At 36.6% G+C, this 15,478-nt stretch overlaps 2 protein-coding genes and 1 long non-coding RNA gene across 3 annotated transcripts; 1 reads left to right on the forward strand and 2 right to left on the reverse strand.

The window, feature by feature from the left end:
* Positions 1 to 1,320: 1,320 nt before the first annotated feature.
* Positions 1,321 to 5,072, forward strand: LOC138900745 (uncharacterized). Its single transcript, XM_070188248.1, has 4 exons — positions 1,321 to 1,477; positions 1,591 to 2,033; positions 2,795 to 3,398; positions 4,503 to 5,072. Exons 1-4 carry the CDS (start codon positions 1,388 to 1,390, stop codon positions 4,962 to 4,964), a joined length of 1,599 nt encoding a protein of 532 aa, XP_070044349.1. The 5' UTR covers positions 1,321 to 1,387; the 3' UTR covers positions 4,965 to 5,072.
* On the reverse strand, positions 4,331 to 6,631 carry LOC117281843 (uncharacterized). The gene is made up of 2 exons (XR_004512472.2): positions 6,384 to 6,631; positions 4,331 to 5,043 (listed from the first exon to the last, which is right to left on the reverse strand). It is a non-coding gene; the product is annotated as an uncharacterized lncRNA (long non-coding RNA).
* Positions 6,632 to 8,251: 1,620 nt separating this feature from the next.
* Positions 8,252 to 12,093, reverse strand: LOC104117827 (SNF1-related protein kinase regulatory subunit gamma-1-like). The gene is made up of 6 exons (XM_009628948.4): positions 11,760 to 12,093; positions 10,371 to 10,579; positions 9,836 to 10,278; positions 9,326 to 9,592; positions 9,059 to 9,231; positions 8,252 to 8,870 (listed from the first exon to the last, which is right to left on the reverse strand). Exons 2-6 carry the CDS (start codon positions 10,534 to 10,536, stop codon positions 8,588 to 8,590), a joined length of 1,332 nt encoding a protein of 443 aa, XP_009627243.1. The 5' UTR covers positions 10,537 to 10,579; positions 11,760 to 12,093; the 3' UTR covers positions 8,252 to 8,587.
* Between the last annotated feature and the right edge of the window lie 3,385 nt (positions 12,094 to 15,478).

Here is a 15,478-nt window from a genome sequence, read left to right on the forward strand (position 1 = left end):
GGCGTGGGTTCATAACTTGTAAAAGTCATATCTGGCTCGTACCCCCTGTGGAATATATGAGTGTTAATACAAATTCAATACAACAAAAAAATATATCGTAACACTAAGGAAAATTGAAGTTTACCATTCGTCTTGTGGATTATGTAAAACAGGAGAGAAATTATTTCCTCACTCCTCATTCGCCTGTGGTGATAAGTTTAAATAAGGGCAAACTCTTTCATCTAGAACCTGTCCGGCAAAAACTGCTCCAGAATAACCACCTAATGACTGAGGGTTATCCCTACTATGCGTAACCTCATTATTGCGAACTTCTTCGACCTTGACGTACATTTCCAACATTTTTATCACAAGAAATTTTCGGTATTCATCGCGAGTCCCTAAAAAATCCCTCAAAGTTTCATCATCGTCGATGTTAAACTCAGCGTAACAAGCAACCCCTTGCGGAGTGACGAAATACGGATACCTTCATGTTACTTTAAGGTTCACCGAACGTTTCCTCATACTCATTTTATTACATAACAACGATACCAATCTATCGTACTCCATTGTAAGTGGCAACTTAACATGACACTGTGGATATAAACTATAGCTCACAGAATTATTCGCCACCACAACCTCACCCCCCTCCCCTCCTAATATAATGAAACCCTTACTTTTCGCTCTTCAGACATTATGAAAAAATGCTTGAGATTTTAACAAGAAAAAATTGAACGAGAGTTAGGAATATTTTTGAATAGATTTTTGTAAAATCCTAACGCCTTTAAATAAGGCAGTGCCTAGCTCGGTGGGCTGAATGTTTTTAGGTATAGCGCTCTTTTAAAGAGCGCTATGCCCATTTGAATTATTGTTATGTCAGTTAAACGCATGAGATTTATTGTGGGCCCACAAAACAGGTATAGCGTGGTTATATACCGCGCTATGCATAGTTGTATAGCGCGGCCGTTAAAGTATAGCGCTTTTTAAAAGAGCTATACATAAAAATGTCACTCTTTTTTTTTAACACACATTTCCGTCACAGTTGTCCAAAAGAACCACAAATGGGTTCTAAACTCTTCAAGTTATGACAGTACACTTACCAATTGTTGTAACTGTATGCCTCTTCAGATTATGGGTTCAAGTTATGACAGTACACTTGCCAATTGTTGTAACTATCTTACCTGATAGCGACACACATCTCAATCACTTTAGTGTAATAGATTTTCCTTTGAAACAAGAGAAAAAGAACAAACTTTTTTTTGCATACATCATTTTCTAAATTAGTACTACAATAAGACAAAAACTGCCCCCTAAACAAGGTAAAAGGAGAATGATATGCTATAAATACTTCACGCATTCCTTTAAATTATACTAGTACGTAGTTTCTTGATCATTCACCTCTTATAAGCCTATGGCTTCAAGTTATTGGGGAGTCAACCATGGAAAACTTGTTATCCTAATCATCACATTTTGCTTTATTATAGATAGTACAGCTGCCGAAGTATGTAGAAAATCATTTAATCTCTACCTTTTCTCTCTTTTTTGGTGATTTTTTTAATAGTCATTTTCATGACAATTTGCTTTTCAACTCTGTGTGCATGCTTGAAAATTCAGTGGTTGAACCACGGCGGAGACAGAAGAAACAGAAGGTCAGCTGTTGGGGAGGTTTTGATAAGTCCAAGAACAATAAACAGATTAAAACTAAGGTGGAAATTCTTGGCTGGATTTGACATTACAGCAACCCCAGCAGTGGCCAATGGAGTAGTTTATTTCCCTTCATGGAATGGGAATTTGTATGCAGTGAATGCATTAGCTGGACAACTCATATGGCAACAGAATCTTACAAGACTCACTGGCTTGCCTGTAACAAGGACAACCGTGAATGTGACAGTGTCAAGATCAACTCCAGTGGTGGCTGATGATCTTCTACTTGTGGGAATTTATGGACCTGCTGTTGTTATTGCGGTGAGACGCTTAACAGGAACACTTGTTTGGTCCACTCTGCTAGATCCCAGGCCTCTGGCTCTTATCACTCAATCAGGAACAGTTTCCTTGGGGTTAGCTATTTCATTTTTATTATGTTAATTGTTTTCAGAGAGCATAGATATTACTCCCTCCTTTCTATCTCATGTGATACTATTTCCATATTAATCCATTCCAAAAGAATGAACCTTTCTATATTTGGAAAGATCTTAACTTTAAACTTTTTATTTTGCCCTTAATGACATGCTTTTACAGCCACAGACATGTCATGGTATATTTAAGACCACAAGTTACAAAAGTCTCTTTCTTTCTTAAATTTCATGCTCAGTCGAACTACGGCACATAAATTTAATCATAGTGAGCAGCTATCTGTTTCTCACTAGTATAAGAATCAACTAATTCCAAGGATTGTCCCAAAAATTGATGATGGAGCTATTAAAATAACTTATCAGCTTTATGTTTTTCAACATTTAGATAAATTTAGCCTTCTTAGTGATCTGTTTTAGATAAATTTATCCTTCTTACTGATCTGTTTGCATATGAAAAATTAGGTAGTTTTTTGAGCTACTAAACTAACTTATCAGCTAATACCTGGTTATGCCAGTAAGATTTAGTAAGTTGTAGCCATTTTAGCTAGATAAAGAATAAGCAATAATATAAATAGTATCCAAAATGTAGCACTATTTTGGATCCTTATCTTTTATCTTCTAAGTAATTACACTGCACATAAGAAGGTAACTTGAATAACTGAATAGGAAAAAACTGTCATGTCTATGTCATTGACCATAAATTAAGTAGCAACAAGACACTAAACTGGTTTCCAATTTTTTAACAGTGGATATTATGTGGGAGTATCATCACTGGAGGAACTACTACCAGCTACACAATGTTGTACTTTTAGAGGCAGTCTAGTAAAGCTAAATGTTCGAACTGGTGCAATTCTATGGCAAACATATACACTCCCAGACAATGGTGGAAGACTCGGAGGTTATTCAGGAGCAGCAATATGGGGAAGCAGCCCTGCTATTGACATAGCCAGAGGATTTGTCTACGTAGGAACTGGAAATCTATACTTAGCTCCACCAGAGGTGCTGAGATGTCAAGCAGCACAGAATAATCGAACAACGCCACCAACTAACCCTGATCAGTGTTTTGGTGAAGATGTTCATTTTAATTCCATTCTTGCATTTGATGTAGATTCTGGAGAAATTGCTTGGGCAACACAGCTTGGAGGCTATGACGTTTTCTATTTCACTTGTTTAGTTCCTAATAATCCAGATTGCCCACCAGGGCCTAACTTGGATGCAGATTTTGGAGAGGCGCCTATGTTGCTAACTATATTCTCAAATGGAAGACTGCGTGATATTGTGGTAGCTGTCCAGAAAAGTGGCTTCGCCTGGGCTCTTGATCGCAACACTGGCCATATTGTTTGGGTTAAGGTAAGTCTTTATAACCAGATTTTTCATCTTTCAAGTACTCTTCACATCATCAATAATGTGCTTCAGAAAGTATAGTGTAGTATATATATATATATATATATAGGTAGAAACATTTTAACACTAACACACAGAAGAGAGACGATGCTTTTGTGAGAAGCAGAGTAGAAATCAAAGAAGTAATACTAATCAGATTGTTGTAACTAGAACAGACGAGTAATAACTTTTCAACGAGTTTAACTTTGGAAGGGATATTAGTAACTTAAGAAAGAATAGGAGTAACTTTACTGTGAACAAGCTGTTTTAATGTTGCAGCTGCATGTTTATTTGATTTTACATCTGTCTTGCACACTTGCACATATATAGATACAATGGTGACCTTTTGTTTCCCCATACTCTAGAGTATTAAATAGACTCGTCAATTTTGAAACATCCATTTAATTAACACAAGAGCAAACTAATTTTGACAAGAGAAAGGATGCGTAGCGTTTGTTTGCTGGTAAATTTGACAAATAATATTTTAATGATTTCTATACTGAGTAAGAATTTTGTGAACCAAGAGCTTAATTAGCATGATGTAGCATTTTACTTTTGGTTATTTAACTTTTGAACACTAACAATATTACATAGTCGTTTTACGCCATCGGGTTGAGCAGGGTTAGGGAGGACTAGGTTAAATCCCCTTCGCTGGAATATTATACTGTGTATATAGGGTAAAAACAAACACTTATGTTATATATTAACTGTTGAATCCCTTTATGTAGGAAGATTCTAGTGTAGTGGCTAAGCGGGTTAAAAAATGGCTTTAAGTCATAAGTTCAAATCTATGTGCGACATTTTGTGCATCCTCTTTTGTATGAACTCTTGTCTCTGCAACCGACGTTAAGTGACATGCAACAACATGTAAAACCTATATTAAACTTAATTTGGTAACATACGAACAAAAGAAAATAATCTGCTATAACTAATTAAAATACACTATGGGCTAAAAACACTTCTTTAAGTTAAATCTATTGATCATTTAAAGTCGATGTCTTGATGAATCAACTTTGTGAACGTGAAATATTAGTACAAATTTGCTAATCTAAGAATTTTTGTGCGATGTAGAAAGCAGGACCAGGGAGCTTGGAGGGAGGAGGAGTATGGGGTGCAGCCACAGATGGGAGGCGAGTTTACACAAACATAGTCAATGGAAATAGAGTTCCTTTCACCTTAGCACCTTCGAATCAAACAACAACAGCTGGTGGATGGGTAGCATTGGATGCAAACACGGGCCAAATCCTTTGGACCACTGCAGACCCTAGCAACGACACGGCCCACGGGCCGGTCACCATAGTTAATGGACTTCTTTTTGCAGGATCTGTGGCTCCTAATGGCCCTCTCTATGCCATGGATGCCAGTAATGGTAAAATCTTGTGGACATTTAACACTGGTGCTACTATCTATGGGGGTGTATCAGTTAGCTATGGTTGTGTTTATGTTGGCCATGGATATTCAATTAGTTTGGCTAAGTTCCATCCAACTTGGACCAGTGGCACTTCACTCTTTGCTTTTTGCATTGATGTCTGAAGAGTAAGCTGAGTCTTGGTAATAAACTGAAGTGTTTTCATTTTCTGATAAGAATTATAATACTAATAACTTTCCATACCTAAAAGATCATGTAAGATTGAATCAGTATATTTTAAGTAGAAAAATCTTGGAGGTAACTTGTTCAAGATTTCTTCATGCTTATAAGGGAGATGGAAAAGTTGATAAGATGAAGTTAGCTCTAGTACACTATTTGGAAATGGAATAAAAGCAACAGCAATCTAAAGAAAATATATTAACCAGCTGAATGGCATATGCTAACTCATTTACCTATCAACATAACATAGGCTCACTCATTTAACTATCAATGCAACTTTAAAAAAGAAGAAGAAAGAAACCACTTTTTATTAAAGCAAAAGCAAAGTACAAACTCATAGATCGAGGGGGATTAGGCCGATACCCCTGCAGATCAAACTTGGTAGAAACTGGCAAATCCTAAATTCTATACAATGGCTTTCTAGTTCCAATATTGCTATTATAACCATGCAAAACAAGAATTTTCTATCTAGAAAGAGTCATTCCCTGCCTTAATTTTTCTTCGGCATCCAACTAGGAATTCCTTCTTCTTGTTCACCAAAGAATCCAAATTTAAATCCTAAAACATCTTTTGTTTTCTTTTCTTGAGGAGTTTGTTCTCTATTCTTCTTGAAAAATATCCATATTCATCTCTATGTCATCGTCTGAATCATCTTCCTCAGATATAGAATCAAAATCTACTCCATAACCATTGGTGGGGTTTATCCTGAAGGAACTAACACATTTAAGGTCGATTTAGAGGATCCAGGAGTGTATTGAACTTCATCATTTGACTGTGCTAAACAACTGCCAGGAGCTAATGGTGGAAATTTATTTTTTGAAGAAGGAAACTCTACCCATAACTGGACTTGATTAGTATCGTCACCTCTAGCTTCACCCGTATTTGTCATCTACATGATCTTCATCTTCCATATTATCATCATAAAAGATGGTAATATTATGCAAAGGATCGAAATAGTGTTGATTATGATGCTCATGATTCAAAGATTCTACAACCCCATAATCATAATCGTGAAATAACACCATATTATGTATGGAATTGAAGTGGCACATTATATCCTCTGAATGAGTGAATCATGTCTAACAAGAGAAGTGGAGAAAATTCTAGGAATCCCATATGGCTGCTCTCTAATTATGCTCTATTGCATTTCTACAAACATCACATCTTCAGAGCTAACTATAGAGCTTTGATGCTCTAGGGTTCAATCAATTATGTGCCATTAGTAGATTTAAGACTCCCCGTGGTAATAACAACACTATTCACATCCTCAACTCCATTAGCTCTATTTTCAAACATCTAATTCAACACAAAAGGTGGAATTTTTGAAAAAGATTCATAAACTTGTTTAAGTTTAGCGATGTTACCTCTCTGAGGATTGAAACTCCGATTTGCAACTCTATATATGCATCCAAAAATTCGTGGTCTTTGACTGAATGAAGCATACCTGTTTGTGTTAATCTTCAAAATGGACGCAAATTAAGGATGGTATCATGGATCATTCATATGTGCAGTTGTGTTGATAGTGTCCAAGTGCTATAGCCATTGCCCTCAAGTTAGTCGTGGTTCAATGGAGTTCCTGTGCATTTGGAGATTTATTGCTTCATAATAATTTTTTTTTCGTGGTTTATATTCCTCCAATATCAATAAAACCAAACCCACAACGTGTCAGAAATTAAATAGGTTTTTATCACAGTGATTTTCATATTTACATATAACGTGTGTTGTAGACCGGGGATACAAAGAAAATCGATAAACCGCACTGAACCGATAATCTGAGTCAAACCGGAAAAAAAACTCGATTGTGGTTTGATTTGATTTGGTTTGGTATTGGAAAAGAAAATCCGACCATAACTGGTTTGGTTTGGTCTTAACTAAAAAAAATCAAACTGAAACCAAACCAACCCGATAGTACATGTATACAATTTTTAAAAATATTTTATACATATAAATATTTATTGTAATGTAATTTATAAATATTTCTTAAGCTTTTTTATAATTTTATCTTTTAACATATTATTTCAAGTTTTGACTTAACATTCTTGAATGGTAAGTAAATTTTATAGCTCAAATCAATATTAATACTAACAAAAGAAACTCAATTCAACACTAAGAATGATGATAGTGTTGGATATCTATTTTTTAGTTTTACATTGGTTTATACTGAAAAGACATAACTTAGTTTATCTTTTTCTTTAGTGCTTAGTTATGTAATTAGTAGTACTTATTAGCTAGACTTATTTTAGCATGACATATATAGTATATTTAGATTATATTAATTTTTATTATGACTTATTAATTAGCAATATTTGCTTTATGCAATTTTATTATCTTTGTTATTGAATATTTTAGTACAATGCTATGACTGATCTCATATTGTGTTATTTTCTTGGAAAATGTAATATATAGTTGTATCTTAATACGACTAAAGAAATACTTGGAGTACAATTTACATATTTTGTGCTATAAAGACTTTACCGGAAAAAAATCCGAAAATCCGAAAGAAACCGAAAAACCCGAGATTGAAAAACCCGACTTTGTTGGTTTGGTTTGGTTTATAGATTTAAAAACCCGACACCATTGGTTTGGTTTGATAATTGAAAAATCCGAATCAGCCCGACCTATATACACCCTTAGTTGTAAACAATAATGTTGTAGTGACCTTTCAAGTAAGGTCCTTAAATTCCTATTCTATTTCATGCCTTTTTGCTACTTCACTCCAAGCTTGTTTGGATGGTTGTTACCGGTTGTATTGTATTATTACTTTAAATATAATATTTATTTTAGTTGTTACTTAAATTTTATTATATGGTATCATTAACAACGTAATGACGAAAAGTGCTACTTTATAAAACGCGAATTTGATGAGGTGGCGTCGTTACCTTACTTTTTTCTCTCATCTTACCCTTCCTTATTATTAAATAATCATATTTTATCTTTTACCCTACTCTTTTATATAATAATTCTACTTCATATCCTATTTTTTCTTAGTAACATTGCAAGTTTATTCTTTATATTGTTAGTGCTCATCATGAAACGACGGCAAACAATATAGTCTATCCAAACGTTATATTCATCAAACAATACAGTACAATACAATACGATACGACACGACATATAACAACAATCCAAACAAACTGTGCTGAAATCACAAGCTTTAACAAAACAAACCAATTAATTTGAAGATATAGCAAGTGCAATACTCGGAAGAAACTCTTGTAACCAAGGAAATATGAAAAAGACAACAGGCACACCAGCAATTATTTTGTAACTCGAGGCATATTCTAACATCACAGTTGAGCATTATTTAAACAAGATGAAATTTTTGATTCAATTTATCACTATCGATCCCTATTTGTAGTTAGGTAGTAAGACCGAATGACCTTAAATGAACTGGAGAAACAAAAAAACTCAAAAAACTACCAAGCGATAATGCTGCACGAGTCGCATAAAAGGAACATCTTGTACATGTTAAAGCGGTACACGAGACTGTTTCTTTGATCTTATGCCAAAGACCTTGTGCTGGTTCTTTTCACATCCCCCATATCCTGCTTATTCACCAACAGGAGTATTATTGCCCTAGCATTTCTTGTGCTGAAAATCCAAAATAGTTATCAAAGAAGTTTGGTGGTTCAAATATGAAGCAAGAAATGACATCTCTGAGTGTAATAACACCAATGACTTCATCGTCTTCCCCAGCCGTCACGTAGATCCTGTGAACCAACTTGGATGCAAGAGTGTCTATCACATTACCAAGAGTTGACTCACGCTTGCATGTTATTGGTGTAGAAACCTTTGTGGCATCATGAGTTGCCGAAGCAACTGTGTTCATGAAGCCCGTGACTGTCAGCTGCCTGCAATTCGGACGGGCAAAACTAAGTACTGATTCACATATTGAATTCAACTGTCATATATCAAAAATGGTGTTTTCTGATTTTCATGCATATGTTCAACCATGAGAAGGTCTCTAGAATTGAACCCTATCTTGGAAGTTATCAAATATTCAGATCCCAGAGGAAGAAGCAAGCTATCTGTACTATACCTGAAATTGGAGAAGAGTTCAGGCTTGAGTAACAAGAATCTGATGTCTCTTATGCTTACATTGCCAACTATCTTCTTCTTTGTCCCTTCCACAACTGGAAGACCTCCAATATTGTTCTCTCTCATTTTCTTGAATGCTTCCAAAATCAGTTCATCGTTTTGAACGCAAATAACCTGTGTGTATGTGGAAAGACAGAGACTTGGCATCACCAAACTTCTGTAATATCAGAAGAATATCTAAAAGTGTCAGGAGCTACAAATTTCTCACCTCATCAGGGGACATGTAAGGGAGGCCAAGCTCTGATATAGGATGAGCAGAGATGCAGTCAAACCAATCCCTCCCTTTGCATCCTTCAAGACCCCGTATAACAGCCGATTGTGTTATGAAGTTCTTAAGGAATGGATTTCCTCTTTCAATCACCGGTACGTTCCGCATCCTATATTTTGATAGCAGCAGCAAGACACTCAACATAGAACTGTCTGTTGCTACTGGAACAAATGGTGCCCACCGATAGGATTTTATGATGGAGCTCACCTACAAATAAAATTAGTGGACCTCATTATGTGTATTCATGTCAAATTCTCTGAATACAGTTTAGTCTAGCTTCTGGTGTCCTCCAACTTGGTCATTTTATTTAATGTTTGAGAGTTTTTAAGACTAGATGACAAATATCTTAGATACAAACACCATGAAAAGGTAAAGCCTCTCTTGATCAATCAAACCGCTAGAGTGACTTGGAAGAAGCTTAGAGGCCAATCCTTTAGAAGGCCTGCTTACCTTCGTCGACTTAAAGGGTTCTTCTTGAAGGATAACCTTGTAGAAATCCTCACCCAACTTATCAGCTGCAGTTGGAGCATCCTTTCCTGCTCCTCGATCCGCAGTCACTCCACCTGCCACAGCTGCACCGACTGCAGCCACCGTTAGACCTGCAACTGCAGCAGGACCTGTTGCACCCAATGCCAGTGCTCCAAGAGCACCAACAGCACCTGCTCCAACTCCTGCCGCTGCTGCCGAACTTGCTGATAAGGCAGCTGCTGCTGCATCTGCGCCCTCCAGCACCCAAAGAACAATAGCTGAGTAATCTAGGATGCCTAAATATATTTCTCGCCAATCCTTACTATTCTGAGCAGCTGGATTCCTCACAGGAGCTGATAGGATGTTGGATTCAGAAAGAATCTTAACAGCGTTGCCTATGGAAGTGTCGGCATCTATTTCAATCACTGGAATGAGGTGTAAGTTAGCCGTTTAGGATTCAGCACTGGACATCAAACTACTTAGTACAACAGTTTAAAAACTTATCTAATTTAGATACCTTTGCCTCCTGGGACTTGAGGGAAGGATGAAACTGGAATTTTCGCAAATGCATCAGTCAAAGTTTCCTGTAAATTACGGGGCAACTTCTTTCTGCTCTGGACCATCTCAAAGTAAGCATCATAATTTGCAAGTTTCAAAGTCTTTTCTGTTTTTGCTTGTGCCATTTACTTCAATACTCAAAGAAGACGTGGCTGTAAGATTCTATTCCTGAGTAGCAGCAATACAACCATCAGATCAATAAATTTGAAACAAGATAGCCACTAGAATCTCCTACCAGATCAATAAGGAAATTTCACTGCTGCACTTAATTGAAGGATCTCGTGACTCATCCGAAACCTATTACAAATGTTTGTAACCCTGTAGCCCCATGTCCCAAACATGTTTGGACTCGTAAGTAGCTATTCCACTTCCTTAAAAAGCTGATTTTCTGTACTAAAAGCTCATACTTGCTAATTAAGAATAACTCGTAAGATTATTTTTTGGAAACTAATGTTAACACTAAAATTTTCTGCTAGGTACCACCATCTCTGAGAGAAGCATCATAGCATAGAACAGTTTGTTCCTTTAATTTATGGTTGTACTATAAACGTGGGCGTATAGTCAGAGATTCTCTTTCGGAGTAGCTCCTGGCTCCCAACCATAATCAATTTGACTACTTAGAAATTGGACAGTTATTACAATTTTATGCAGATTTCAATCCAGAATTTGTTGATGCATCGAGTATAGAATAGGTTTAGTACTAACGAAAACATTTGGACGAAATTATGTTCTGATATTAGTTCTCTTCCATTATTAAAAATATTTTTCAGCAAATCAGAAATAACAACTGCCTTATCACCTCTATTAAAACAATCTCAACTTCTATTTATAATACCTTTTATGCGTACCAATATTGCCAGTCTTTACGACTGGCCAGATCGCAACTGTTCTACTCTCACCTACTTAAAATGCTTCCTATAAAATTCTCCCATTAATCCCAACTCAGATGACAATTTTCTCTTCTGTGATGTTCTAAACCATCCACTAATAATAAGTTTTGTACATCTTTTTCACAACTTTCAAAAATTCAAATTCTTTAATCATTCCAATCAACCCCTTAATATAATCACATTTTTCTATTAAGCTAACTAGCCTAGACACCACGGTTATCAAAAAAAAAAAAAAAACACTAGATCATGTGACGGAACACACCAAAAGCCGATATTCCTCACATCCACAGCAAAGTGAAAGACCGAATAAAAAAAACCCATCGAAGAGGTGGAGTAACAAGATTGCCGTAATTATATATATACTGATGGAAGAGGACTAGTTGAAGCGCACATAGATGAACCCTAAGGTCCCTAACAATGGATATAAAAAAAATACTACTTGTACTAAAGATATGTACCTGTGCGCCTCTGCAATAGTTTACCGTGAAAAATGGAAGATCCAAGGGGAAGAATAAACAGAGAATTCTGTACAGTTTGAAGGGATTAGGAGTGGGAATTGATGGGCGTCTTTGTTGGTGAGAAGAACAGCAAAAGTTAGTTACTTTCTGGTTTCGGTGGCGCTGCCATGTGTTATAGTTCGTACCCTCCACTTGTCACTTGATTTACTCAGCACAGAGTGAGTGAACGATAAGCTCCTCTACTTTCTGCATATATTTTTGGTGTATGTAGAGGTCATCATAGAGATTACTTGCCTACTTCGCATCAACACCATAGGTGGATCTAGAGCTACCCGTTCATTTTTATCGGTTCGTCGATTTTAATTGAACTGCTTTGGCGTGACGTGAAGCTGTTTGAACCCATTTTTTGAGAATTGTCAAAGTTTTACATGTACTTTTGTTTTCTCCCTTCTTGTAAAAAGAATGAATTTGAAAAATATGTCATTCTTTCGGGGAAAAAAGAATTGTGTCGGGTAAAATGGAACATATGAGGTCCTATTTACTTTCAATTTTGCTAAAAAATACTTGTCATTTTGACAAATTAAAGAAGAATCAATTGCAAAAATAATTATATTATTTTGGTAAACTAGATCCTAATATATAAAAACAAAATAGTTACATCACAGTTTGAGAGGCTATGCTCTCAACAGTTTCATTGTAGTTGTTTTGCACTACATTAGGATTACAACCCGTGACATTTCTTATAAATACAGTTCCTAGGATGTCTGCCCACAACGTCTTGTTAACAAACACAGAAGAAACTGCCAAAACTTTTGTCCTTCCAGAATTTTTTTTCCTTGCTCCTTCCTTTGCGAGGAGGTCCGCTACATGATAATGCTCCCTGAAATTATGTCCTAGTGCTGGATTCCCCAATTGCTCCATAAATGATTTGCATTCAAAAACAATGAAATCATAGTGGAGATTTCCCTGTTTTATCAACTTAATAATTTGTTCAGAATCAGTGCTAATTTCCTGAAGGATGAAATTTTGGTCAAGAGCTATTTTTAGTCATGCCAGAGGGCTTGGAGTTTAGCCTCAACACTGATGGTATGTTGGATACTCTTCATGTAGCTTAGCACCTAGTCACCTTAATTATTCATGAAAACATCCCCAACCTCTCCTACTCTTGTTTTTGGACAAGCAGCCCCATCTGTGTTGAGTTTGTAGGAGCCACTTGGTGGTGGTTCCTATTTGATGTAGATTGCACTTGTGTTTTTCCTGTCACTATACTGGACGCAACATGGTAGTACTCTATAGCTCTAGCAATGGTTTGGGCAACATGGGTGAAGTTTTTCTCAAAGACATTGTTGTTCCTAGTGAGCCAAATGCTCCAAAAACAGAAAGGCATGAGTGTTTTCCAGTCAAATGAATCATTGAAATGTATGTTTTTAACCTTATTCCATATTTGTCCCCAATTGTTCATTGTAAAAGTAAGGTGGGGGTAGCAAGCATGGTTTGTCACTCCTGTGACAGTGTTAGCCAAAAGGTTTTAGCATTGATGCATTCAAAGAAAATGTGATTAGAGTCCTCCACTCCAGAGCTGCAAAAATAGCATATGGGGCTTACATTTAATCCAATGTTATTTAGATGTTTGCCAGTTGGCAACCTGTTGTGCTTCAGAAGCCATGTGAACATTTTTATTTAATTTGGAACTTTTAGCTTCCAAATCCAACCAAAATGATCGTCCTGGCCATTACTGAAGTCCAGTTCAGATCTAATAAGGTTGTAGGCTGACTTAGTGCTAAATATCCCATTACCAGTGAGATTCCAGATAAGCTTATCTTCAGTATTGCTTATAGCAGGGATGAAGGTGGATTGGATAACACGCGTAATGGCCATGGGAATGGGGTAATAAATGGCATTTTCCATTCCCTATTGGAAATGATGGAGTTGATTTTTAGGGTCAAGTCAGAGTTATGCCAAGGTCCATAAAGGATCGAGTTAAGAGGTTGCATATTGGGGATCCAGTTATCAGAAAGGAAGTTGATTCTATCCCCTTTATGGACAACCCATCTAGATACTTTGATGCATACCTTTCATTCCTCTTGTATGCATTGCCAAGTCCTTGTCTTGGCTTTTTCCTTGCATTGCTTTCCACAATAGTGCTTCCCCATTAAGACCCTAGTCCAGACTGTGTCAGTGTTTTGATACAATCTTCATGCCAGGATGATGAGACTGGCTCTATTTTTCATCTGGGTTTGCTGCAAGCCAAGACCCCCCTCCCTCCGTTCTTTGGCTTAGTGACAATATCCCATTTGATCAGGTGCATTTTTATTTTTTCTGTTGTGGTGCCCCATATAAAATTCCTTTGAATTCTGTCAATTTGGTTAGTGATGTATGAAGGCAGTTTTATATATTGCATAACATGGCTGGGGATACTTCACAGTCTTGCCTTTGCCAAGGTTGTACGGCTAGCCATGTTTAACAGCTTTGTTTTCCAGCCAGCCAGATTAGTGTTCATGTTATTAATGATGAATTAGAAGTCTCTATTTATAGGCCTTCTATGGAATATAAGGAATCCCAGGTAATTACCAAATTTATTATTTTTCCTAATTCCAAACCTTGAGCTATAGTGGTTTGCCCAGACCTTATTGCAGTTAGCAAAAAAGATAACCTTTGATTTTTGGAAGTTAACCTTCTGGTCTGAACTATCATTGAAGCCCTCTAAAGTGGCCAATATAGCATCACATTTTTTTCTTATTGGCTCTACCAAACAAGGTAAGATCATCAGCAAAGAAAAGGTTAGAAATTTTTAGGCCATTCTTACCGATACTAATAGGTATCAAATACTTCCTCATGACTTCTTGGTCAATAGTTCTTGAAAGCCTTTCCATACAAATAATGAATAGGTAGGGGGTGGGGTCTCCCTTCCTGATTCCTTTAGTATGGTGGAAAGATTCTGTTTGGATTCCATTAACTAGAATAGAGATGGAGCTAGAAGAGCTACATGAGAGTATCAAGTTGGTCAGGTTGGTTGGGAGCTTAAAAATAGTAGGGAGTCCATAAGAAGGACCACTCAAGTTTGTCAAAGGCTTTTTTCTAGATCAATCTTTAGGACCATGTTGGCATTCTTGCCTTTCATCTTTTGAAAGTGGGTGATATATTCCTGAATAACAATGGCATTATCAGCAGCTCTCCTATTAGAGAAGAAACTGGCCTGGGTAGGGCCAATTATGTTATGGAGAAAGGGTTTAATCCTGTTTACTATGATCATTGTGACAAGCTTGTGCATTGTGTTACACAACCCAATTGATCTAAAGTTTTTTAACATGGTGGCATTAGGGGATTTAGGTATTAAGAAAAGTAGAGTCATATTTTCTTCAGGGGGCATTGTGGATGTGGAAGGGTAGAGAGGTTGTGCCAGTATTTTTGGTAGAAAAATGGGTGTAGTCCATAAGGCCTACGGGCATTGAAAGGTTTGAAGCATTCAATTACTTTCTCAATTTAAGAGGATCTAATAGGGAGGGCCAAGGATTCCCTCATGCTATTAGATATGACTAGTGATGTATCATCATTGTATTGGTTCTTGTAGCCAGATGAAAATGGGATGTGGTAAAGAGGTTTCCAAAGTACCTTCTGATGGTTTCATTAATGAGTTGGGGTCCTTAACTTGGTTACCTACTTCATCTGTTAAACTTAGGATCTTGTTTCTCCTTCTTCTGTTAATGATAGTGGTGTGA

Source organism: Nicotiana tomentosiformis, chromosome 11 (genome assembly GCF_000390325.3).
Source record: "Nicotiana tomentosiformis chromosome 11, ASM39032v3, whole genome shotgun sequence".
In the NCBI taxonomy this organism is placed as follows: Eukaryota; Viridiplantae; Streptophyta; class Magnoliopsida; order Solanales; family Solanaceae; genus Nicotiana; species Nicotiana tomentosiformis.

Excerpts from the sequence above, each read along its gene's own strand:
- LOC138900745 (XM_070188248.1), top strand. The coding sequence starts at position 1,388 with ATGGCTTCAAGTTATTGGGGAGTCAACCATGGAAAACTTGTTATCCTA. Across the intron at positions 1,478-1,590 it reads TAGATAGTACAGCTGCCGAA|TGGTTGAACCACGGCGGAGA; the intron begins GTATGTAGAAAA and ends TTGAAAATTCAG. Across the intron at positions 3,399-4,502 it reads GCCATATTGTTTGGGTTAAG|AAAGCAGGACCAGGGAGCTT; the intron begins GTAAGTCTTTAT and ends TGTGCGATGTAG.
- LOC104117827 (XM_009628948.4), bottom strand. The coding sequence starts at position 10,536 with ATGGCACAAGCAAAAACAGAAAAGACTTTGAAACTTGCAAATTATGAT. Across the intron at positions 10,279-10,370 it reads TCAAGTCCCAGGAGGCAAAG|TGATTGAAATAGATGCCGAC; the intron begins GTATCTAAATTA and ends ACCTCATTCCAG. Across the intron at positions 9,593-9,835 it reads AACCCTTTAAGTCGACGAAG|GTGAGCTCCATCATAAAATC; the intron begins GTAAGCAGGCCT and ends TTTTATTTGTAG.